Below are 25,459 nucleotides of genomic sequence, written 5' to 3'. Positions count from 1 at the left end.
TGTTGAATGTGCCGGCAAGCAGCCGAGGCTGATGGCGCCGCCATGCAGTCGCGTGGTGTGTGGGGGGGCGTAGCTAAAGCGCTGGCATCACCTGTCCAACTGATGGACAATAGCAAGGGGGCCAATACTGACGTGTTTCGAGGGAACCGTCCCTCTTTATCAAGGTGTGGCCATCCTGCTCACACTGCCTATTATATAGCCACGCTAACTAGCTTTGTGTATAACAATGAACCGCCCTTCTGCACCCGGAATGCCCACACTGCCACACACAGTAAATCCCCAGCCTGTAAACACTGGTGTCGCCCACAAGTGCCTGCTATGGCCCTAGTCCAAATGCTAATGCTGGTGGTAAAACTTCCACCTATATATTCGCCTCCCATGCCTAAAACAAGAATTTATAATTCATTAAAACCATCAATATTTTATTCTAAACTTTAAAACCATAAGTGTGTGTAAAGACGTATTATGTGCTATTACACGTATTATGTGCTATAAAATTCCTATATTTTATTTTATTCTAAGGGTACCGTCACACTGAAACGACGCTGCAGCGATACGACAACGATGTCGATCGCTGCAGCGTCGCTGTTTGGTCGCTGGAGAGCTGTCACACAGACAGCTCTCCAGCGACCAACGATCCCGAGGTCCCCGGTAACCAGGGTAAACATCGGGTTACTAAGCGCAGGGCCGCGCTTAGTAACCCGATGTTTACCATGGTTACCAGCGTAAACGTTAAAAAAACAAACACTACATACTTACATTCCCGGTGTCTGTCCTCCGGCGCTGTGCTCTCCTGCACTGACAGTGAGCGGCCAGCCGGAAAGCACAGCGGTGACGTCACCGCTCTGCTTTCCGGCTGACCGGCGCTCACAGCCAGTGCAGGAAGCAGAGCCCCGGGGACAGACAGCGGTAGGTAAGTATTTATGTAATGTTTGTTTTTTTACGTTTACGCTGGTAACCAGGGTAAACATCGGGTTACTAAGCGCGGCCCTGCGAATCGTGCCGTCGTAGCGATCAAAATGCCACTGTGTGACGGTACCCTAAGAGTTAGGGAAAATCCGAGGGGGGGGCGACTATTTGAAAACTATGTCGAAAGTGGAGTCCAAGTGGATTTTCACATTGGACAGCCTTGTATGCCCTGTAGGATATGCAACATATTTGTATAACATTTTTACAGCATTTTTTGGGGGGTGTACTCTTTTTTTAAAAAAATACTAACAATTTTAGGTAGGGTTTTATATATTTATTTAAGTATTCAATTTTATTGGATGGAGTCCATTCATGGGCATCACTTATTTAGAGAAGATATAGCGGAAATCTTACAGCAATTCATAGAAATGTAAATAGATAGTTTACAGTGATTTTATAGGAATTTTATAGCACATAAAAGTCTTTACACACACTTACACACTTATGGTTTTAAAGTTTAGAATAAAATATTGATGGTTTTAATAAATTATAAATTCTTGTTTTAGGCATGGGAGGCGAACATATAGGTGGAAGTTTACCACCAGCATTAGCATTTGGACTAGGGCCATAGCAGGCACTTGTGGGCGACACCAGTGTTTACAGGCTGGGGATTTACTGTGTGTGGCAGTGTAGGCGTTCCGGGTGCAGAAGGGCGGTTCATTGTTATACACAAAGCTAGTTAGCGTGGCTATATAATAGGCAGTGTGAGCAGGGTGGCCACACCTTGAGAAAGAGGGACGGTTCCCTCGAAACGCGTCGGTATTGGCCCCTTGCTATTGCCCGCCAGTTGGACAGGTGACGTCACCGCTTTAGCCACGCTCCCCACACACGTGACAGCACGGCGGCACCATCGGCCGAGGCTGCTTGCCGGCACATTCAGCAGCGTGCACGCAGGGGACTCAGCAGATCGGAAGGACGCTCCCTTGCTTGTGTGGTCTGCAAAATGCCGCTTCTCTCAACAGTGCGAACAGCACGGTCACAGTAACAGCTCACTTCCTTTTACGGTGGACAAGTCAGTTACATTCATAAGGTAATACAATTCAGTGGTTACCGTTTTTATGTTCTATGTTTAAGTTACAAATAGTAGCATCCTCTTTTAGCACGGCATCCTATATTGGGATTATTGGTATTCATTAAGTGTCAGCAGGTGTGCACACACCACCTGCATAGGTGCCTGCAGCTTGTGGGGTATAGTTCAGCCTAGCGCCGGTGTAGTTTTTCTTGATCATTGAAATTAAATCAAATTATTAATTAGGGTACTGGGTGCCATTCTTTGTGTGGCCAAGAGGCTCAGCCATTGCACAGTTTCTCCTGCTGCTTTTGCATGGCTCGGTCTTCTTCACTGGTGACTGACAGCACTAGCCCTTGCCCAGTATTTGCAGCATGGACCTGGTGGTGTGTCACTTCTACCATGGATATCAGACACAGCAGCTACAAAGATCACAATGACAAGAAAATGTATATTATGTAGAGCATTTTTGGCTGCCTACCATGATGTACATTTCATCACTGGTTATCAAGGGTTTGAATTGGCATGGAAAGAGAATGTGTCATCAGAAAAAATGACCAACAGGTTTAAATCAGGTTTTTATGTTAAATGTATTTTATTGTTATTTTTGATTTTTGACAGATATGGAATAAAAAATACATTGGTCATTAAAAACCTAGCTTATGATATATGTACACGTGGCACACTTCCTTTAACATGCTGACTCAACATTTACCAAGGGACAATGGAAACAAGTAATGTATTTTGACTGAGCGCACCAGTGAACAAAATTCAGAAAACCTAGTAGAGATAAGCAAAAAGATTCAATCTATCCCGGTCTGGCATCTAGTTTGTTTCTCTGTAGAGTTCACTTCCACAATCCTCTGCATTTTACTAGCCACCGCAACGTTATTACGTAGTGACTAGGCCTGACCAGGGAAATTCGACTCTTTGTTAATTACTATCCTCTAGTTAAAACATTTAACAAGCACAGAATATTGAAATCCTGTTAGCTGTCTGGTGATTTACATTATATTTCATAGGTAATGAATATAATGTGATGTTACTATAAGTAATTGTGACTTACAAATAGTTAAAAGCACTCAGAACTACCCCAAACGTCATGTGGATTACTCCCAGGATAATAGACATCTTCATTTTAAAAGAGTTCAGGAAAGTGAGACGATTTGATGCCAAGTTCCAGATCTTAATATAAAAAAAAAATTATGTCAAAAGTAAAGTTAGCACAGCAAAGCTATGACACTGATCGTAATGGTGAGTGACATTATAAGGGAATCTGCCAGCGCGTCTTCTCCAAACTGCCTATGAGCATGTAGGCCTTTAAAACATAAGGTAATCGGTACATATACTTAAACAATCTGTAACTCGATTCCATATGCAAATAAAGCAGAAGTGCTCTGGACGTGATCAGAGCACTTCCCAAGTCTTTGCCTCCACGGCTCTGTTCCCCACCTTAGCACTACCTTCTTTTGCTTAGCTGACAGCTCACAAGCTGTGTAGTCAAGCCGCTGATCTGTCATTCCAGCAGAAAGTAGTGGCACTAGGTGGGGAATAAAGTCGGGGAGGCAAAGACTCAGGAAGTGCTTTGATCACACCCAGAATGTGGGAGGGTGGAACCTGTCAGGTCGCCCGTGCACCCAGGAGCACCAGAATGGGTTGTGTCTACATAGCTAAACACCCTGCCTACTGGTTCCTTTATTACATTACACATATGAACAGATATTTAGAAAAAATATTTTGAAAGTCAGTATATCAGAGTTGTGTGAAAAAGTGTTTGCGCCTTTCCTGATTTTCTATTCTTTTGCAAGCTTGTCACACTTAAATGTTTCAGATCACCAAACAAATATAAATATTATACAAAGATAACACAAGTAAACACAAAATGCCATTTTAGAAAGAAAAGTCTTTATTATTAAGGGAAAAAGAAGCACAAATCTACAGGGGTCTGTGCGAAACTGTGATTGCCCCCTAAACCTAATAACTGGTTGGGCCACCCTTAACAGCAACAACTGCAATCAAGTATTTGCAACACTCTGGGGGAATTTTGGCCCACTTATCTTTGCAGAATTGTTGCAATTCAGCCACATTGTAGGGCATGAACAGCTTTTTTAAGGTCATGCCACAGCATTTCAATTGGATTAAGGTCAGGACTTTGACTAGGCCACTCCAAAGACTTAATTTTGTTTTTCTTAAGCTATTCAGAGGTGGACCTGCTGGTGTGTTTTGAATCATTGGCCTGCTGCATAGCCCAAGTGCACTTCAGGTTGAGGTCACGAACAGATGGTGGGACATTCTCCTTCAGGATTTTTTTGGTAGACAGCAGAATTCATGGTTCCATTTACCACAGCAAGACTTCCAGGTCCTGAAGCAGCCAAACAGCTTCAGACCATCACCATATTTACTGTTGGTATCACATTCCTTTTCTGAAATGCTGTCTTTGGCTATGTTCACATTTACGGTTGAGTCTGCAGCGTCTCGTCTGCAACTGCATTGCAAAACGCATGCTAACGCTGTGGTTTTTTATCCGCATCAACTTACGCATGACGGTTAAAAAAATGTGCATATTTGACAGAAATTTTCTGCCTCAAAAAAAAAACGCATGCGTAAGCAAACGCGGGCGAACGCATGCAAACGCAAGCACCTGCGTCTACAATGTTAAAGATAGGAAATCAAGACGCATGCGAATGTATGCGTCAGAAACGCTGCGGACACAACCGCAAATCTGAAACCAGCCTTACTTCTACGCCAAATGTAATGGGACATACACCTTCCAAAAAGTTCAACTTAAGTAGTCTCGTCAGTCCATATTGTTTTCTACCAAAAGTTTTGGGATCATCAAGATGTTTTCTTGCAAAAATGAGAGGAGCCTTCATGTTCTTGTTGCTCAGAAGTGGTTTTCGTCCTGGAACTCTGTCATGCAGACCATTTTTGCCCAGTCTCTTTCTTATGGTGGATTCATGAACACTGACCTTAACTGAGGCAAGTGAGGCCTGCAGTTCTTTGGATATTGCCGACCATTCCTGGGAAGGTTCACCACTGTACCAAATTTTCGCTATTTGTGGATAATGGCTCTTACTGAGGTCCGCTGGAGTCCCAAAGCTTTAGAAACGACTTTATAACCTTTTCCAGACTGCTAGATCTCAATTAGTTTTTCATTTGTTCCAGAATTTCTTTGGATTGCAGCATGTTGTCTAGCTTTTGAGGAACCTTTGGTCTACTTCACTTTGTCAGGCAGGTCCTATTTAAGTGATTTCTTAATTGAAAACAGGTGTGGTAGTAATCAGGCAAGGGTGTGGCTAGGGAATTTGAACTCTGCTTCCCAAAAGATGTGATAAACCACAGTTAATTTATGTTTTATGTTTGAAAGGAAGGGGGGTAATGTAGGTTCGGATTTCTTTTTGCCGTAATAAAAACCTTAATTTAAAAGCTGCATTCTGTGTATACTTGTGTTATCTTTGTCTCATATTTAAATTTGCTTGATGATCTGAAACTTTTAAGTGTAACAAACATGCAAAAAAAAAAGGAAATCAGGAAGGGGGCAAACACTTTTTTGCACAACTGTATGTAAATGAGCCCTTTGACTATTCGGCCCGCTTAGATGTTATCACGTCTCTGTGAGAATGATACACATGAGTTACTAGTGCCGACATCATCACTAGCGCTTTACATACCTCGTCCAGGCTTCTTTTCCTCACTGCATTAATCCTAAACGCCCCACTGACTAGTCAAAAGGTTCATTTACATATCATAAACGTACTTTAGAAATACTTTTTCTAAAGATGTTTGTGTTTGATGTAAGAAAGGGACTTTTAGGCAGGGTATTTAGCTATGTAGACAACTGCTGGTGATTTTGGGGCAACAGGGCACCCTACAGGTTTCCTTTCAAGTAATTATTTGGACAACAAGGATACACAGTCCATTTTTGCACTAAATTATATTATATAAAAGTTAAAAAGATATACTATACTTACAGGATCTATTCCAAAAGGATACACTCCTTTCACAACTCCTGTTACATTGGGGTCCAGTGTCCGTGTCAAATAGTGCTTGGATAAATCATCTTTCCTGGTTCAAAAAGTATAAACTAAAATGAACAAAATGCGAAGGAATTCACAGATTCATTTTAATAGCCATAGTTCTTACAAATCTGTTCCGTCATCCAAATTGTGAGAATCCAAGTTCCTTCATAAATTTTCTTCTGCGATAGTGTACAGAGACAATTCATAAGTAATTGTTCATCTTGATTTGGTTGTCTTATTTCAGTGTCCATTTGATAAAGTCAAATATGGACTGTATCTTATTTTTCAAAGCTTTAACCTGGTCAGACTTTTAATCAATGAGTTCTGCTACCTTGAGCTGCGGAACACTAGCACTTTGACACAGACACACCAGAGCTCGCCACTGAAAAGGAGATTTTTGTGTACTCACCGTAAAATCTCTTTCTCTTAGCCTCTAATTGGGGGACACAGGACCATGGGTGTTACGCTGCTGTCCACTAGGAGGCGACACTATGTATAATCTGAAAAAGATTAACTGTGGCTCCTCCTCTGCAGTATACACCCCTGGAGGGCGTCAGCCTTCTCCAGTTTTGTGCAAAAGCAGGAGGAATGTAACATGAATAACATAAGCATGCCTATAAGAAGGCCACTATGTACAAGCTCAAAGAACAATATGAGAACTCAACAGTAACAATGGCCCGAAAGGGCAACAGGGTGGGAGCTGTGTCCCCCAATTAGAGGCTAAGAGAAAGAGATTTTGTGAGTACACAAAAATCTCCTTTACTCTGTCGCCTCATTGGGGGACACAGGACCATGGGATGTCCCAAAGCAGTCCCTGGATGGGAAGCAATGGACGAATATTGTGCAGACAGGCCGCTACACTTGGGGCACCGCTGCCTGCAAAAGACATCTACCCAGGCTCGCGTCCGCTGAGGACTGGGTATGAACCCTGTAGTGTTTAGTAAACGTGTGTAGGCTAGTCCAAGTGGCCGCCTTACACACTTGTTGTGCCGAAGCCTGGTACCGAATGGCCCAGGAGGCCCCTACCGCCCGTGTAGAGTGTGCCGTAATACCGGCTGGAAGAGGAGAATTCTTAAGGCGGTAGGCGTCTTGTATGGTGGATCTGATGCACCTGGCAAGGGTAGCTTTGGAAGCTGGCAGACCCTTGCAGCCGCCTTCCGGAAGAAGGAAAAGAGAATCAGACCTCCGGAAGAACGTAGTCCTAGACACATATCTACACAACTAGATTGTGGCCCGATTCTAACGCATCGGGTATTCTAGAATATGCATGTCCCCGTAGTATATGGACAATGATGATTCCAGAATTCGCGGCAGACTATGCCCATCGCTGATTGGTCGAGGCAACCTTTATGACATCATCGTCGCCATGGCAACCATTATGACATCATCGTCGCTGTGCCCGTCGCTGATTGGTCGAGGCAACCTTTATGACATCATCGTCGCCACGGCAACCATTATGACATCTACGTCGATACTGTGCCCGTCGCTGAATCAGAAACGTGGGATTTCTAGGTCCATTATTACATCATCGTCGCTGTGCCCGTTGCCTGGCGGCCTCGACCAATCAGAGACGCGGGATATCTACGTCCTTTATGACATCATCGTCGCTGATTGGTCGAGGCCTGGCGGCCTCGACCAATCAGACGCGGGATTTCTACGTCGATGCTGTGCCCGTCGCTGATTGGTCAAGGCCTGGCGGCCTCGACCAATCAGAGAGGTGGGATTTCCAGGACAGACAGACAGACAGACAGAAAGACAGACAGATGGAAAAACCCTTAGACAATTATATATATAGATGTCCTGACAAGGTCAAGCGTATGCAGAGCCTTCTCCGCTCTATGAACTGAGACCGGACAAAAGGATGGCAGTGAAATTTCCTCATTGAGGTGGAAGTGGGACACAACCTTCGGAAGGAAGGATGGGACCGTACAGAAAAATACCTTGTCCTGGTGAAAAACCAGGAAGGGCCGTCTGCAGGAGAGTGCTGTCAGTTCAGACACCCTGCGTAGTGAGGTGATTGCCACCAGGAAAAAAACACCTTCTGGAATAGAAGGCAGAGCGGGACCTCCTTAAGGGGTTTGAAGGGTGATTCCTGCAATGTTGTCAGGACCAGGTTGAGGTCCAACGTTTCTAGTGGTCGTCTGTAGGGGGGAACCAATCGGGAAACCCCCTGAAGAAAAGTCCTTACTTGCGGCTTGGTAGCAATGCGCCTTTGAAAAAGCACTGAGAGGGCTGACGCCCGGCTGTTAAGCGAGCCCAGGGAAGGGACAGCCTGGCCTCCAGACCCGATTGGAGAAAACCAAGTACTTTGGGTAAGGAATAAGGGAGTGGAGTCTGGCCCCGAGATTCGCACCAGGTAAAGAAAGCTTTCCAGGTACGGTATTAGATCTTGGCAGAGGCTGGCTTCCGTGCCCTGATCATGGTTCCCATAATGTCCATCGAGAGCCCTGCCTGGGATAGAACCTAGGTTTCAAGGGCCACGCCATCAAATTGAGAGCCCCTGAGTTCTGGTGGTAGAACGGGCCTTGTGATAGAAGATCCGGGTGGTCGGGGAGGCGCCAGGGGGCGTCTGCTGAAAGTTGTATGACATCAGCGTACCATGTACGTCTGGGCCAGACCGGTGCGATTAAGATGGTTGGAACTCCATCTTGCTTGATTTTCCTCACCACTCTGGATAACAGGGGGAGAGGTGGAAATATCGTAGTTACTCACCGATAACGGTATTTCTCTGATCCCATGACGGCACCACGGAGAGAGAGGGATCCGCCCTCAGGGACAGGAAACCCACAGGTTAAAAAGGCGGGACCTCTCTTCCACCTCAGTTTGGTTTATAGAGCCTTGACAGGACTTTAGCTGCAACTTAAATGGTTATTAAACAACAAAATAATTAACTTTTTACTTCTCTTTTTTTTTTTGCGACACCTCGTGACTAAACATTAGTAGTGTGCACACCCACACGTGAAAGGGAGGGAATATACGGGTGCCGTCATGGGATCAGAGAAATACCGTTATCGGTGAGTAACTACGATATTCTCTTACCCCCATGACGGCACCACGGAGAGAATTTCATAGAATATATTAGGGTGGGATTACTGCCTCCAGAACCCTCCTACCAAAGGTTAGGTCTGAAGAGCAGGATAGGTCCAGTTGGTAGTGTTTGAAAAATGTAGAGGGGGAAGACCAAGTGGCTGCTCTACATATCTGGTCAATCGATGCTCCTGCCCGCTCTGCCCAAGAGGTTGATACCGATTTGGTTGAATGGGCTTTAATCACCTCCGGAGCGACTTCATTGGACGAGGCGTATGCTAGAGTGATGGCATCCCTCACCCATCTCGCCAATGTTGCCTTTGACACTTTGTGCCCTTTATTTGGACCCTGAAAACAAACAAACAGAGACCTGCCTTTCCTACACTCCCCTGTGGCTGTTATGTATTGGGTCAAGCATCTCTTAAGATCTAGCGTGTGTAGGGCTTTTTCTTTTTCGTTTTTGGGATTAGGGCAAAACGATGGTAAGGATATTTGCCGAGATCTGTCGAAACGTGATGCTACCTTGGGCAGGTAAGACGGGTCAGTCCTAGGGACCACTCTATCCTCTAGTATCTGAGTTAGAGGCGGGTAGGCTGAGAGAGCCTGCAAGTCACTAATTCTGCGTCCTGAGGTAAGTGCTACCAGGAGAGAGGTTTTCAGGTAGATTATTTTTAAGGAAGCTTGAGATAGGGGTTCAAAAGGCGGTTTCGTGAGTGCAGAAAGTACCAGGTTTAGGTCCCAGGGAGGCGAAGTGTGGTGTATGACTGGTTTAGACCTAATTGAGGCTTTTACAAACCTTTTTATCCAGTGATTCCCCGCTAAGTCACAGTTGTATAAGGCACCTAATGCAGCAATTTGAACCTTAAGGGTACTTGTTGCTAACCCTTTTTCTAACCCTTTCTGAAGGAATTCTAGCCCTTTCTGAAGGAATTCTAGAACTTCCTTATTTGGGATTTTCCCTGACACACTGACATTTGGATTAGAGAGGAACTTCTTCCAGACCCTGCCATATGCTCTGGTTACTGGTTTCCTACTGGACAGGTGTGTTGTAATTAAATTTGAGGAAAACCCCTTCTTTGCTAAAAGTTCCCTCTCAAATTCCATGCGGTCATGTGTAGGTTTTCTACTCATGGATGGTTTATTGGCCCTTGGTGTAGAAGATTTGGGATGTCTGGGAGAACCCATGGCTCTGTTACCGACATCGTGCGTAACCACGGAAACCACGCTCGCTTTGGCCAGAATGGGGCTATCATAATCACTCTCGCCCTGTCCTCCCGGATTTTCTTCAGAACTAATGGAATTAATGCTATCGGAGTAAAGACATAAGCCAGTTGGAAGTTCCAGGGAATTAGAAAAGCGTCTAGAGTTACTGGGTTCCCCCATGGGTCGATTGAGCAAAACACCTGTGTTTTCCGGTTTAGATAGTTTGCGAATAAATCTATTTCCGGTACTCCCCAGTAAACTACAATGTGGTTGAATATCTCCTGGTTCAACTCCCATTCCCCTTGTCTTAACTGTGTTCTGCTTACTCTGATCCACTCATGGTGAAAAATAGCTGAGCAGCGATTCCAAGCTGCTCAGCTGTTTAAATTACCCGCCCGCAGCGCCTAACTTTCGGTTCTCCGGCACCCCTGCGCCGACCCGGAAGTGATCCCGCCGCGCCTGCGCATTAACTTGCGGCCAGAGACGTTCATTATGGCCGTTCCTGTCGGCGGCCGCCGCCATCCCCCAGTGCCTCCAGACCGGTGGTAATTCACCAGGTAGCCGCCGCTACCTATTACCGGTCGCTGATGAGAAAGGGAAGAGGCAGACTGGTATCCTCTTCACTGCCTCTTCCCTGCACCTACTCAGGGCCCGCCGACCCCGGATTGTGCCCTTGGGGACGGAATCCACCGGGACCGTGGCAGGGCCCCCCGCTGCACGAACCCGGCCAGATGGACCCCCGGAATCCCGCGCTGCAGGTATGTTAACCTGTAGATTCCCCATCAGGGACAGGAAACCGAACTGAGGTGGAAGAGAGGTCCCGCCTTTTTAACCTGTGGGTTTCCTGTCCCTGAGGGCGGATCCCTCTCTCTCCGTGGTGCCGTCATGGGGGTAAGAGAAAATGTACAGAAGCTGGAACTGAGTCCAGTCCTGAACCAGAGCATCTGCTACGAGCGACCGCGAATCGTGTGTTCTAGCCATGAAGTTGGAGAACTTGGCATTGAAGTGGGATGCCTTTAGGTCCACATCTGGGTTCCCCTAGCGATGTCAGATCTGGCGAAAACATTTTGGGATGGAGAGACCACTGTGCCGAATCTATTCCTTGTCGTCTGAGGAAGACTGCTTTCCAGTTGTCCACATCCAGAATGTGGACCGCCGAGAGAACCGAGCCTGTGTCCTCCACCTAGTGGAGGATGTGCGACACTTCTCGCATCGCCTGGGTACTGCGGGTCCCCCCTTGGGTGATTCACATATGTTGTCCGATTGTATTCTGATGTGAGAGGCTGCCAGTAAGCGATGGAAGGCCCTCAATGCCAGGATGGCACGAATTTCCAGGATGTTGATGGGCATGGCTGCTTCCACTGGGGACTACTTGCCCTGTGGTGTAGGTGCACTGCACCCCAACCCGTCAGGCTTGCATCGGTGGTCAGAACCTTCCATTGACCTGTGAGAAAGGATTTGCCCTTTGCTAGCAAGGTTGGCTTGAGCAACCAGTGCAGGGACCTCCTGGTTGACGACATTAGCTGGAATTCCCTGTCGAGAAGAAACAGGATTCCTGTCCCAGGACTTGAGAATGGCTAGTTGGAGAGGCATGAGGTGAAACTGGGCCAAATGGGACCGCTTCTATTGCTGCCCCCATCCTGCCAGGGACTCTCATGGAAAACCTGAGAGATCGGAGGGGTTTGTGGAGGAGGATGCGAACTCCTAGGCGGAGAGCTAGTGCCTTGTTCCTGGGAAAGGGCACTAGATCCCTGGAGGTGTTGTCTAGCATTCCCAGGAAGGTCAGAGACTGACTCAGTGTTGGTGATGACCTTTGTAGGTTGACTAACCAGCCCATGCGACTCAGTTTGTCGTTTGTGCTTGAGACGCTGAGCTCGCAGTCATTGAAGGTAAGAGCCTTGATGAGTAGATCGTCCGGGTATGGAACGACTACTATGCCTCTGGAGTGCAGGACGTCCATGGTGGCTGCCATGACCTTGGTAAACACTCTGGGAGCCATGGCGAGTCCAAACAGGAGAGCAACGAACTGGTAGTGGTCCTGGTCGATTGCGAACCTGAGAAACCACTGATGGGCAGGTGCAATCAGTATATGCAGGTATGCGTCTTGTAGGTCTATGGAGGTGAGATATTCTCCCTTCTCCATGGACGCAATGATGGACCGAAGAGACTCCATGCGGAAGTGACGGACCCGTACATATTTGTTGAGTTGTTTTAGGTGCAATATGGGCCGCACACTGCCTCCTTTCTTGGGGACTACGAATAGATTGGAGTAGAACCCTCGGAAGCGCTCGGCCGTGGGGACTGGTACTATGACTCCTGCTTGAAGAAGCGAGGAAACCGCTTGGTGGAAGGCACGAGCCTTGGCTGATGGTTTTGGGAGGGCCGAGAGGAAGAATCGGTTCGTGGGTTGGAAGTTGTACACTATCTTGTATCCGGAAGACACTAGTTCCCCGATTCACCTGTCTTCAGTAATAGGCATCCAGGCTTGCTGAAAGGAGCAAAGTCGCCTACGGGTGGGATGTCTTCCGGTCCATGAGTCATGAGGAGGAAAAAGTCTGAGGTTTTCCTCCTTTGGGCTTTGACTGGCCTGCTTTTAACTGCCAGGTCTTGTCCGACCGTTGCGTTGACGGTGAATTGTCCCTGTGTGGGGACGGACCAGCCCGAGGAATTCCGAAAGGATCGGAATCCGGTTTGTTACACTTTTTGTAAGTGCGTATAGGTTTCAGTTGAGGGAGAGAAATACTCTTACCCCCGGTGGCGTTGGATATCATTGTGTTCAACCTTTCACCGAAAAAGGTCACCCACTGAGATACAGGAGGTGCGTGAGGGACTTCTTTGAGGCTGCGTCCGCTTTACGCCGAGTCGTGATGGCGTTTGATGCTATCCTCCCTACGCCCCTTGCTGAATCCAGAGCTGCATGAAGCATGTAATCTGCTACAACTGCTATTTTAACAGCTTGGTCTGACAGCTCAGGGGCAGATGCTTGGAGGCCAGCTTGTAAATTTTTGACCCAAGCCAGGATGGCCTAGGCAGCCCAAACTGAAGCGAACGCGGGAGCCAGGGAGGCCCCTGCTGCCTCGAAAAATTGAAGGAGCCATGCGTTCTACCTGCCGGTCTGCTGCGTCCCTGAGGGTTGAGCTATCTGGCAGTGAAAAGAGGATCTGTGCTGCTAGTCTAGAGACTGGGGGTCCACTTCGGGTGGATCGGTGCATTCCTTTGTGTGGGAAAAGGTACTTTGCCTCCAGATATTTGAGATTAGCGAATTTTCTCTCAGGCTGTGAGAGCTGCTTTTTAAAGGGCCACTGTCACCCCCCTGCAGCCGTTATAAACTAAAAGAGCCACCTTATGCAGCAGTAATGCCGCATTCTAACAAGGTGGCTCTTTTAGTTTCGTGTTCAGGTATTACAAAAATAAAGCGCTTTGAAACTTTGCAAAAATACCTATCTTTGTCCACGGAGGCGGGTACTCAATCCCCAGCTTGAACGGTACTCTGCCGTCACTCACATCTTCAGGGGCTTTCGGCGCCGCCCCCTCCGCGCTGTTTTCTCTTCAAATCCGGCGCCTGCGCTGTGTAAATCTTTGTGGGGCAGGCGCAGTAAGCTCTGGCGGTCTGACGTCCCAGCCAGGCTTAGAGACTGCGCCTGTGCTGGCAGTGCGGCCACCCACCTCGGGAATCCCTGCCCCGCACTGTGTTATGCATTATGCATTCCTGCGTGTGTCAGCCTGTCACCCACGTCCCCCGCCTTACAGCCTCTGTCTATTCAGCTGATCGTGCCTCCTCATAGCAATCGCCGGGACGATCAGCTGAATAGACAGAGGCTGTAAGGCGGGGGACGTGGGTGACAGGCTGACACACGCAGTGCGCATGCCCAGGAATCCTAGCCCCGCACTGTGCATAATGCATAACACAGTGCGGGGCAGGGATTCCCGAGGTGGGTGGCCGCACTGCCAGCACAAGCGCAGTCTCCAAGCCTGGCTGGGACGTCAGACCGCCAGAGCTTACTGCACCTGCCCCACAAAGATTAACACAGCGCAGGCGCCGGATTTGAAGAGAAAACAGCGCGGAGGGGATGGCGCCGAAAGCCCCTGAAGATGTGAGTGACGGCAGAGTACCGTTCAAGCTGGGGATTGAGGACCCGCCTCCGTAGACAAAGATAGGTATTTTTGCAAAGTTTCAAAGCGCTTTATTTTAGTAACACCTTAACACAAAACTAAAAGAGCCACCTTGTTAGAATGCGGCATTACTGCTGCACAAGGTGGCTCTTTTAGTTTATAACGGCTGCAGGGGGGTGACAGTGGCCCTTTAAGGATCGCTTTAAACTCTGGGTGGTAGGAGAAAACCTTAGGCAGCTTCAGAGGTCCTTCAAAGGAGATCTTGGGGCCTCTGGTGCCAGATTAGAAATGTCCAGCACCCGATGGATGGAAGAGATTATGTCCTCGACTAGCGCTGTATTGTTAGGAGGGATTGGGATCAGAGACCCCTCGTTTCCCTGTCTGAATCGGAGTCACAGATGCCTTCCGAATCCTGTGTATCACTGAGGCGACCCCTGCTGGATGAGCTCGGGAGGAAGCCTTCATTGGATTACGGAGATCTGCATTGTCTGCCCCTGTAAGGGGACGGTCTAGATCAGGGGTCCCCAACTCCAGTCCTCAAGGCCCACCAACATGTCATGTTTTCAGGATTTCCTTAGTCTTGCCCAGGTAATAATTGCATCACCTGTGCAATGCAAAGGAAATCCTGAAAACATGACCTGTTGGTGGGCCTTGAGGACTGGAGTTGGGGACCCCTGGTCTAGATGACCCGGAACTACGGTGTCTCTCCCTAGAAGGGGATGACCGTGCTATAGGATGACGCAGATGGACTTGACCTATGGGTCCGCTTGCGTCCTGACCTAGACGTGGATGTGCCAGGTTGTTCTGTTCCCGAGTCAAGCTCTACCTTTGCTTGGTAACGGTGATAGCCGAGGCATGACGCTGCAGAGCCTGAAGAAATGTGGAGGTTTGTTATCTATAGACTGCGTCTGCTTGCGACCTCTGAGTGACCCATTCCGGCGTGGCATTAGACACCGAGGCATTGGCAGGGGCTTCTTGAGGCTCTGACACAGTAGTCTGGATGCAGTCCTGGCAGTGCGTACGTGCTGCCACTAGGGAGAGCGGTCCTGCAGGCTGTGCAGAATACATAATAGCAGTTCTGCCAGGTTCTCCTGGACCTTGAGCCCGGCATAGTGCACAGAGTGTAGAAGGGCTGGCTGCAGGGGACCTTACAGGGGTTTCTATGCAAAGGACCCTATAGGGGAGCCTTATAGGGAATATGGATTCACAGCCGAGTAAAACAACCCAGCTGTGATCTTACCCCACCAGTTTGCCCCTAGGTCCAGCGCCGAAGATCCACAGTCCTGTGCCCCCCGGAGACTGGCTGACCTGGCCCTGCTGACCGGGAGATGCAGGGTTAATCCTAGCTGCAGTAGAAATGGCAGCTGAGGAAAAGAGGCAGGGGGAGAAGGGGGCGGAGAGCAGAAAAAAAAGGCGGCAAAGCTGTGTAAAAACGCGCCCTTTCTGTCTCGATCCACCCCCTCTAGGACACTGTAGAGTGTCATATTTGTCATCCGGGGGGCGGAGAGGAGGCGGCGGCTTTAGCTAGGCCGAAGCCGGGGCCTAAATTAGATGCCTGATGCACAGAAAGGCTCCAGGCCGGCGAGGAAGTCCGGGGGTGGGGGGGGGTCGGTTCTGAACCGGACCCCCCCGGATTTAAAGGCAGGATAGCGGTGGGGCTATAAGCGGAAAGGGGGGCCTGTGAGGGGTCCCCCTGAGGCAGTATAGAGCTGGTGCTGCCGCAGAGACGGGCGCAGGAGCCCGCAGCTGGGCTGGGGTCCCTGGATGCAGGTGTAGTGTGCTGGCCCATTGCTGGGAGCTGCAGAGTACTGCCTGTACAGACCCTACCTGAGGCGTCTCAACCTAATGCCCCCAGAGGGGGATTAGGGAGGGTGCTGTTATGACCTTCAGGGGGTTTTATCCTCGCCTCGACCTCAACCCATAAAACAAAAGGAATTGGGGAAGGAGGGGGGTCTCGACTTCGAACCAGCACCCGAGGGACTGGGGAAGGAGCGACATGGGGAATAGCCATCTCGACTTCAACCAGGCATCCCATAATAGGGGGTCGAGGAAGGAGCCATGCCGGGAGTCTCACAGGAGACCCACTTTTCTTCATCTGTAATCAGTCGGAAAAAAAACGGAGTAAAAAATCTTAAGGTACCGTCACACTGAACGATATCGCTAGTGATCCGTGACGTTGCAGCGTCCTGGCTAGCAATATCGTTCAGTTTGACACACAGCAGCGATCAGGATTCTGCTGTGCCATCGTTGGTCTCTGCAGAAAGTCCAGAACTTTATTTTGTCGCTGGACTCCCTGCAGACATCGCTGAATCGGCGTGTGTGACGCCGATTCAGATTCAATGATGTCTTCACTGGTAACCAGGGTAAACATTAGGTTACTAAGCGCAGGGCCGCGCTTAGTAACCCGATGTTTACCCTGGTTACCAGCGTAAAAGTAAAAAAAAAAAAAAAAAACACTACATACTTACCTTCCGCTGTCTGTCCCCGGCGCCGTGCTTCTCTGCACTGTGAGCGCCGGCCAGCCGGAAAGCAGAGCACAGCGGTGACGTCACCGCTGTGCTTTCCGGCCGCTGTGCTTACACAGTGCAGAGAAGCACAGCGCCGGAGGACAGACAGCGGAATGTAAGTATGTAGTGTTTTTTTTTTCTTACTTTTATGCTGGTAACCAGGGTAAACATCGGGTTACTAAGCGCGGCCCTGCGCCCAGTAACCCGATGTTTACCCTGGTTACCAGGGAACCGGCATCGTTGGTCGCTGGAGAGCTGTCTATGTGACAGCTCTCCAGCGACCACACAGCGACGCTGCAGCGATCGACATCGTTGTCGGTATCGCTGCAGCGTCGCTTAGTGTGACGGTACCTTTAGGTGTGCCTCCTATGCGACACTAAGCAAAAACTGGAGAAGGCTGACGCCGTCCAGGGGTGTATACTGCAGAGAAGGAGCCACAGTTAATCTTTTTCAGATTATGCATAGTGTCGCCTCCTAGTGGACAGCAGCATAACACCCATGGTCCTGTGTCCCCCAATGAGGCGACAGAGTAAACAGGTTTTATCATTGTCTTCTCATATATGATCAATCATAGCATACCTGTTGTACGGGATTCATGTCAGGTGGACGGGATTCATGTTAGGTGACTGACTGACCCATGGAAGCTTCCAGATGCCATTTTTGGCGGCCAGCTTGAGTATTTATCAGAGTGGCAAAGAGCTCAATCTTCTATGAAATAAGTGGATGTTTTGATCAACAGCCCAAATATGAATATTGGGTCTTCTTCCAATATTCTTAGGATGGCCTGCTAAACATGCTTGGCTGAGCAGTGAGAGAAAGTTCATGAAAACCCATTTACCGTGGAGAGATTTTAGGGTATGTTTCCCACGTTCAGGAAACGTTGCGTGTTTGACACTGCAGAGAGACGCAGCGTCAAACACGCAGCGTCCAGATGTTACAGCATAGTGGAGGGGATTTAATGAAATCCTGTCTCCACTATGCGTGGTAACACGCATCTGGTGGCCCTGCGATTCCGGACATGCGGCGCGTCTTTTTAGATCGCATTATGTCCGTTTACCTTGCGGCGGCGCCGCAAGGTATAACACAGGGCGCTATGTGTGGGGTGCGATGATACCGGATGTGTGCAATTAACACATCCGGCATCATCGTGTCCCCAGAAGGGGGCGGAGCTTTGGGCAGAGCCAGTTTGCTGCTCCGTCCAAACCGCCGGCCATCCTGAACGTGGACACGTACCCTTAGAGTGCAGAGTGAGCCAAACCAGGATAACATTTTAAAGAGAGAGCCTGTTTGTTGAGCTCTCCATGCACGTGTTATGACTGTCACACAGCCGCCATACATTCAGCTAAGGAGCCGAACAGCTAATCAGCCGGCGCGATCCAGGTAACCGTTGCAGATATTCGGGAAGTGCTATAGCTATTCGGATAAGCTCTTATCCGAAGCTATTCGATCAACCCCAATGAAAACATTTACAGCACATCCTGCACTGAACTACTGAACCCAATTTATTTTTTTAGAAGACGGTCCATTTTATGCTGCCTCCAACTTCACAAAAATGGACATTCAAACTTGGCCACGGTATCTATATATAAAATCGTCTAAGGTCCATTTCCGTCTTTCTCTGTAACTGAAATCCTGCATCGCTGGTTTGTCGCGCCCGGGCGCCCGCGACCAATCAGCGATATTGGGGTGGGATTTAAACACCGCTTCACTTTTTACTTTTAAAAAGATATGTTAAAAATAATAAAAAAAAAAAAAAAATTGTGATTTTCTCACCTTCCGCCATCCCCGGCAGCTTTTCCCGCTCCTCGCGATGCTCCGGTCCCAGTAATGCTTTTCCGTAATGACCCCATATAACGTAGCGGTCTCACGAGACAGTTACATCATCACAGGCTATTGCCGCAAAGCATCACTGGGAACAGACCTGGCGGGAACATTGCTAAAGGCCTGGGCTGGGTCCGGGGGCCGCCGGAAAGTGAGTATATAACTTTTTTATTTTAATTATTTTTTTAACAGGGAAATGGTGCCCACACTGCTATATACTACGTGGTTGTTGTATGCTACGTGGGCTGTACTGTATGCTACGTGGGCTGTGCTGTATACTACGTGGGCTGTTATATGCTATGTGGCTGTGCTATATGCTAGATGGGCTGTGTTATATACTATGTGGGCTGTGTTATATGCTACATGGCTGTGCTATATTTCCCTGCTGTATCTGTGCATCATGAATCGTGATATGTGTTAAAGGTGGAGGGCCCACTGAGACTATTTCGCCCGGGGCCCTCAAAAACCTGGAGCCAGCCCTGGCTTCACTGATTGGTCGCGCCTGGCTGGCCGAATCCTGTATCTTCATTGACTTATTCTTAAATCTTCATAAATAAACTTTCATATTCTAGAGTACCCGATGCGTTAGAATCGGGCCACCATCTAGTACGATATACTCACGTCCATCCTTTGGCTTCAATCATTGCTGTAACATTCCAACTAGAGCCAAATATGTTCATTGACTTTGAAAAGCAGTCATTATAGATAAGCCCAGTATATACAGAGAAGAGCCCCATCAGCAGGATAATGTAACGACCCTCAAAAAACATCTTCATGAACTATTACACAGAATAAAAAAAATTACAATGTATCCATTACATCATAAACATTACAGTAAATCTATAGTAACAGGATAAATCTTTCATCCATTTTGCATAGAATTGCCTCCTTTTCAGCAAACGTAGATAGATTAAATAAAGCCATATATAAAGCCTTCCCATACAATGGGCACATATACAGTATAAAGACCCTATTACGTTCGGGTTGAGCAGCAATGATTACATATGGTAAAGGTCATACAGAAGCCTTGATCAAAACGACAATACCCAGAGAGATTAGCAAAATTAGGATTATTTAGTCTACAAAAAAAGACGACTGAAGGGCTATTTAATAACCATGTATAAGTATGTGTTGAGCGAATATACTTGTTACTCGAGATTTCTTGAGCACGTTCGGGGGTCCTCCGAGTATTTTTTAGTGCTCGGAGTTTTAGTTTTTCTTGCCGCAGCTGAATGATTTACATCTGATAGCCAGCATAAGTACATATGGGCAGGGGTGTCAAACTGCATTCCTCAAGGGCTGCAAACAGGTCATGTTTTCAGGATTTCCTTGTACTGCACAGGTGATAATTTAATAACCTAAACACATAATGATTACAGCACCTTGTGCAAAGCTAAGGAAATCTTGAAAACACGCAAGGTTTGCGGCCCACGAGGAATGCAGTTTGACACACCTGCATATGGGGATACTCTAGCAACCAGGCAACCCCCACATGTACTTATGCTGGCTATCAGATGTAAATCATTCAGCTGCGGCAAGAAAAACTAAAACTCCGTGCACTAAAAAATACTCGGAAGGACCCCCGAGCATGCTCGAGAAATCTCGAGTAACGAGTATATTCGCTTGTCACTAATAAGTATATAAGGGGACAATACAAATATCTCTCCGAGGATCTGTTTATACCAAGGAAGGTGAAGGTTGCAAGGGGGCAATCTCTGCATCTGGAGGAGAGAAGGTTTTCCAACCAAGATAGAAAAGGATTCTTTACTGTTCAGGCAGTGAGAATCTGGAAATCCTTGCCTGAGGAGGTGGTGATTGCGAACTCAGTCGAGGGGTTCAAGAGAGGCCTGGATGTCTTCCTGGAGCACAACAATATTGTATCTTTCAGTGCTTCGGATCTTTAGAAGGACGTAGATCTGGGGATTTATTCTGACGGAATATAGGCTGAAATGGATGGACAAATGTCTTTTTTCGGTCTTGCTAACCATGTTACTATGTATGTTACTTCTGGACTGACCATAGAACGTCCGGGCAGTTCTCTGTAACCCCTGCACTGATGTTCAGGAGGGGAGCTGGCTGTCATATGCCAGACCTACCTTCCCAATCTCTGTATACACGGTGCTGCATCAATGCTTATGTATAGAGATTAGGAAGCACTGACACTGCCTTCCTCCTTAGACCCAGTAAATAAGTAGGGGCAGGAGCTGCTGAGTCCTAGGACACTCAGACAGACTTGCTATGGAGCCTGCAGGCTGAAATTCCCCTGTAACTGGGGCGAGGGAAATTAGCAAAAATGTAAAAAAATAAAAAACATGTAATGATTAGTGTTGAACGATACCTTCCGATATTTGAAAGTATCGGTATCGGATGGTATTGGCCGATATCCAAAAAATATTGGATATCGCCGATACCGATACCAATGCAAGTCAATGGGACACAAATATCGGAATGTATCCTGGATGGTTCCCAGGGTCTGAAGGAGAGGAAACTCTCCTTCAGGCCCTGGGATCCATATTAATGTAAAAAATAAAGAATAAAAATTAAAAATATGGATATACTCACCCCTCCGAAAGACCCTGGCTGTCACCGCTGCAAGCGTCTGCCTCCGTTCATAAGAATGCAGAGAGTGAAGGACCTTCAATGACGTCGCGGTCAGGTGACCGGTCACCTGACCGCTCACGTGACCGCGATGTCATCGAAGGTCCTTCACTCTCTGCATTCTCAGGAACGGAGGCAGACGCTTGCAGCGGTGACAGCCAGGGTTCGTCGGAGGGGTGAGTATATCCATATTTTTTATTTTTATTCTTTATATTTTACATGAATATGGATCCCAGAGCCTGAAAGAGAGTTTCCTCTCCTCCAGACCCTGGGAACCACACGCACCGCACACGCCGAAGATGACTAGGAACTTCCGATTCTGATTTCCGATATCACAAAAATATCGGAACTCTGTATCGGAATTCCGATACAGCAAATATCGGCCGATACCCGATACTTGCAGTATCGGAATACTCTTCACTAGTAATGATGTTAATATTCCCCCAAGTTCCTTAAACACTGTTCTTTAAAGGGAACCTGTCACCCCCAAAATCGAAGGTGAGCTAAGCCCACCGGCATCAGGGGCTTATCTACAGCATTCTGTAATGCTGTAGATAAGCCCCCGATGTATCCTGAAAGATGAGAAAAAGAGGTTAGATTATACTCACCCAGGGGCGGTCTCGCTGCAGTCCGATGGGCGTCGCGGTCCGATCCGGGGCCTCCCATCTTCTTACGATGACGTCCTCTTCTTGTCTTCACGCTGCGGCTCCGGTGCAGGCGTACTTTGTCTGCCCTGTTAAGAGCAGAGCAAAGTACTGCATTGCACAGGCGCCAGGAAAGGTCAGAGAGGCCCAGCGCCTGCGCACTGCAGTACTTTGCTCTGCCCTCAACATGGCAGACAAAGTACGCCTGCGCCAGAGCCGTGGCTGAAGACAAGAAGAGGACGTCATCGTAAGAAGATGGGAGGCCCCGGATCGGACGGCAACGCCTTTCGGACCAGAACAGAACCGGGACCGCCCCTGGGTGAGTATAATCTAACCTCTTTTTCTCATCTTTCAGGATACATTGGGGGCTTATCTACAGCATTCCAGAATGCTGTAGATAAACCCCTGATGCCGGTGGGCTTAGCTCACCTTCGATTTTGGGGAAGACAGGCTCACTTTAAGGGGAACAGTGTATAAAAATTATATATATATATATATATATATATATATATATATATATATATATATATATATATATATAAAAATTGCAGAAACATAAAATAGGGAAAAGCTTAAATAGAAAAAAAAAAAAGACACCGTTTAAAAATCGCTTTTTTTTAGCCTCATTTCCACTGAAAAATACGTCCAATATATAAAAGTAATTTCTATGGAAAATGAAACAATTTAAAACAATTTTCGCCCCATATGTCGCGAAAAAATAAAGGCAAAAATAATTTGAATATCCGCACCAGAAAAAAAATGATAGAGCCTTTAAAAGCACATGTATGACAAAAACACAAAAATGTCTCAGTTCAAGAAAAAGAGATAGTGGGGTAGGTAAATCTTACAGTCATAAACTAGTTAATTAAAAAACAAACAAACAAAAAAAACAACAATAACAAATTTCTCATAAGAAAAAAAGCTTATTCACGAAAAACCTCTTGCTCATGATGTGAAGATATTTAGAAAAAGTCTTAGATGCATTAAGCTGTAAATAAATGGGCTCCTTACCTCATCTTGCGTGCGCTTTAGTTTTGGACTGTTTTCATAGAGAACCAGAACCAGAGCAAAAAGCGACATCATAAGGCCATGTCCAAAATCTCCGAACATCACAGCAAACAGAAAAGGGAATGTGATAATGGTGTAGGGAGCTGCAATATGAAGAAACGCAAATGTTTGTTCTTTCTCTACCCTATGATATTATGACAAGGCTGCCAAGGAAGGTGTCTAGAATTACAGCTCAGCCATATTTCTATTAACGACGATGAGCTGCAATAGCAGCTACAACTCAGACAAGGCTCTGTTCTAGGACCCTTACTCTTCTCAATCTATACACTTGGACTGGGACAACTCAAAGTCTCATGGATTCCAGTGCCACCTTTATGCGGATGACACTCAGATCTACCTCTCTGACCCAAACGTCACCTCTCTGCTGTCCAGAATCCCAGAGTGTCTATCAGCCATATCCTCCTCCTTCTCCTCTCGCTTCCTCAAATTCAATGTGGACAAATCTGAACTCATCAGCTTTCCTCCATCTCATAGATATTCCTTACCCGACCTACAGTGCCTTACAAAAGTATTCACCCCCTGGAACTTTTCAACCTTTTCCCACATATCATGCTTTAAAGATAAAGATACCAAATGTAAATTTTTGGTGAAGAATCGACTACAAGTGGAACAATTATCAAGTTGAACGAAATTTATTTGTTATTTTAAATTTTTGTGGAAATTCAAAAACTGAAAAGTGGGGCGTGCAATATTATTCGGCCCCTTTACTTTCAGTGCAGCAAACTCACTCCATAAGTTCATTGATCCAATGTTGTCCTAAATGCCTAATGATGATAAATATAATCCACCTGTGTGTATTCAAGTCTCCATTTAAATGCACCTGCTCTGTGATAGTCGCAGGGTTCTGTTTGAAGCACAGAGAGCATCATGAAGACCAGGAAACACAACAGGCAGGTCCGTGATACTGTTGTGGAGAAGTTTAAAGCCGGATTTGGATACAAAATGATTTCCAAAACTTTAAACATCCCAAGGAGCACTGTGCAAAGCGATCATATTGAAATGGAAGTAGTATCATACCACTGCAAATCTACCAAGACCCGTCCCTCTAAACTTTCATCTCAAACAAGGAGAAGACTGATCAGAGATGCAGCCAAGAGGCCCATGATCACTCTGGAAGAACTGCAGAGATCTACAGCTGAGGTGGGACAGTCTGTCCATAGGACAACAATCAGTGTACACTGCACAAATCTGGCCTTTCTAAAGAGTGGCAAAAAGAAAGCCATTTCTCAAAGAAATCCATAAAAAGTGTTGTTTAAAGTTTGCAGCAAGCCACCTAGGAGACACACCAAACATGTGGAAGAAGGTGCTCTGGTCAGATGAAACCAAAAAAGAAATGTTTGGCAACAATGCCAAACGATATGTTTGGCGTAAAGCAGAGGTGTCAAACTGCATTCCTCGAGGGCCGCAAACAGGTCATGTTTTCAGGATTTCCTTGTACTGCACAGGTGATAATTTAATCACCTGCACAGAATGATTCCAGCACCTTGTGCAATGCTAAGGAAATCTTGAAAACATGCATGGTCTGAGGCCCTCTAGGAATGCAGTTTGACACCCCTGGCGTAAAGGCAACACAGCTCATCACCCTGAACACACCATCCCCACTGTCAAACATGGTGGTGGCAGCATCATGGTTTGGGCCAGCTTTTCTTCAGCAGGGACAGGGAAGATGGTTAAAATTGATGGGAAGATGGATGTAGCCAAATACAGGACCATTCTTGAAGAAAACCTGCTGGAGTCTGAAAAAGACCTGAGACTGGGACGGAAATTTGTCTTCCAACAAGACAATGGTCCCAAACATAAAGCAAAATCTACAATGGAATGGTTCACAAATAAACTTATCCAGGTGTTAGAATGGCCAAGTCAGAGTCCAGACCTCAATCCAATCGAGAATCTATGGAAAGAGCTGAAACCTTCTGTTCACAAACGACCTCCATCAAACCTCATTGAGCTCGAGCTGTTTGCCAAGGAAGACTGAGCAAGAATGTCAGTCTCTCGATGTACAAAACTGATAGAGACATACCCAAAGAGACTTGCAGCCGTAAACGCAGCAAAAGGTGGCGCAACAAAGTATCAAGTTAAAGAGGCCGAATAATATTGCACGCCCCACTTTTCAGTTTTTGAATTTCCACAAAAATTTTAAATAACCAATAAATTTCATTCAACTTCACAATTTTGTTCCACTTGTTGTTGATTCTTCACCAAAAATTTACATTTGGTATCTTTAGGTTTGAAGCTTGATATGTGGGAAAAGGTTGAAAAGTTCCAGGGGGGCCGAATACTTTCGCAAGGCACTGTATCTATCGTAATTAACGACATCTCGCTCTCCCCTGTACTGCAAGTCCACTGCCTCGGAGTAACCCTTGACTCTGCCCTGTCCTTCAAACAGCACATCCAAGCTCTTTCCACCTCCTGTCGCCTCCAGCTCAAAAATATCTCCAGAATTCGTCCTTTCCTCAACCGTCAATCTACTAAAATGCTTGT

General features: G+C 46.9%; 1 protein-coding gene across 3 annotated transcripts in view; it reads right to left on the bottom strand.

The window, feature by feature from the left end:
* The window catches only part of ATP6V0A2 (ATPase H+ transporting V0 subunit a2), a 183,006-nt gene that overhangs the window by 39,547 nt on the left and 118,000 nt on the right, over positions 1-25,459 (bottom strand). For all 3 annotated transcript variants that reach the window (XM_069755987.1, XM_069755988.1, XM_069755989.1), the window contains 4 exons: positions 22,922-23,061; positions 19,290-19,447; positions 5,950-6,043; positions 3,045-3,163 (listed from right to left, as the gene is read on the bottom strand). In XM_069755987.1, the coding sequence (XP_069612088.1) occupies positions 3,045-3,163; positions 5,950-6,043; positions 19,290-19,447; positions 22,922-23,061 (511 nt within the window). The remainder of the gene's footprint in view (positions 1-3,044; positions 3,164-5,949; positions 6,044-19,289; positions 19,448-22,921; positions 23,062-25,459) is intronic.

This window comes from Ranitomeya imitator, chromosome 1 (genome assembly GCF_032444005.1).
Source record: "Ranitomeya imitator isolate aRanImi1 chromosome 1, aRanImi1.pri, whole genome shotgun sequence".
NCBI lineage: Eukaryota > Metazoa > Chordata > Amphibia > Anura > Dendrobatidae > Ranitomeya > Ranitomeya imitator.
Note: the sequence above shows the minus strand (reverse complement) of the source record. Positions and strands in the feature narration are given on the sequence as shown.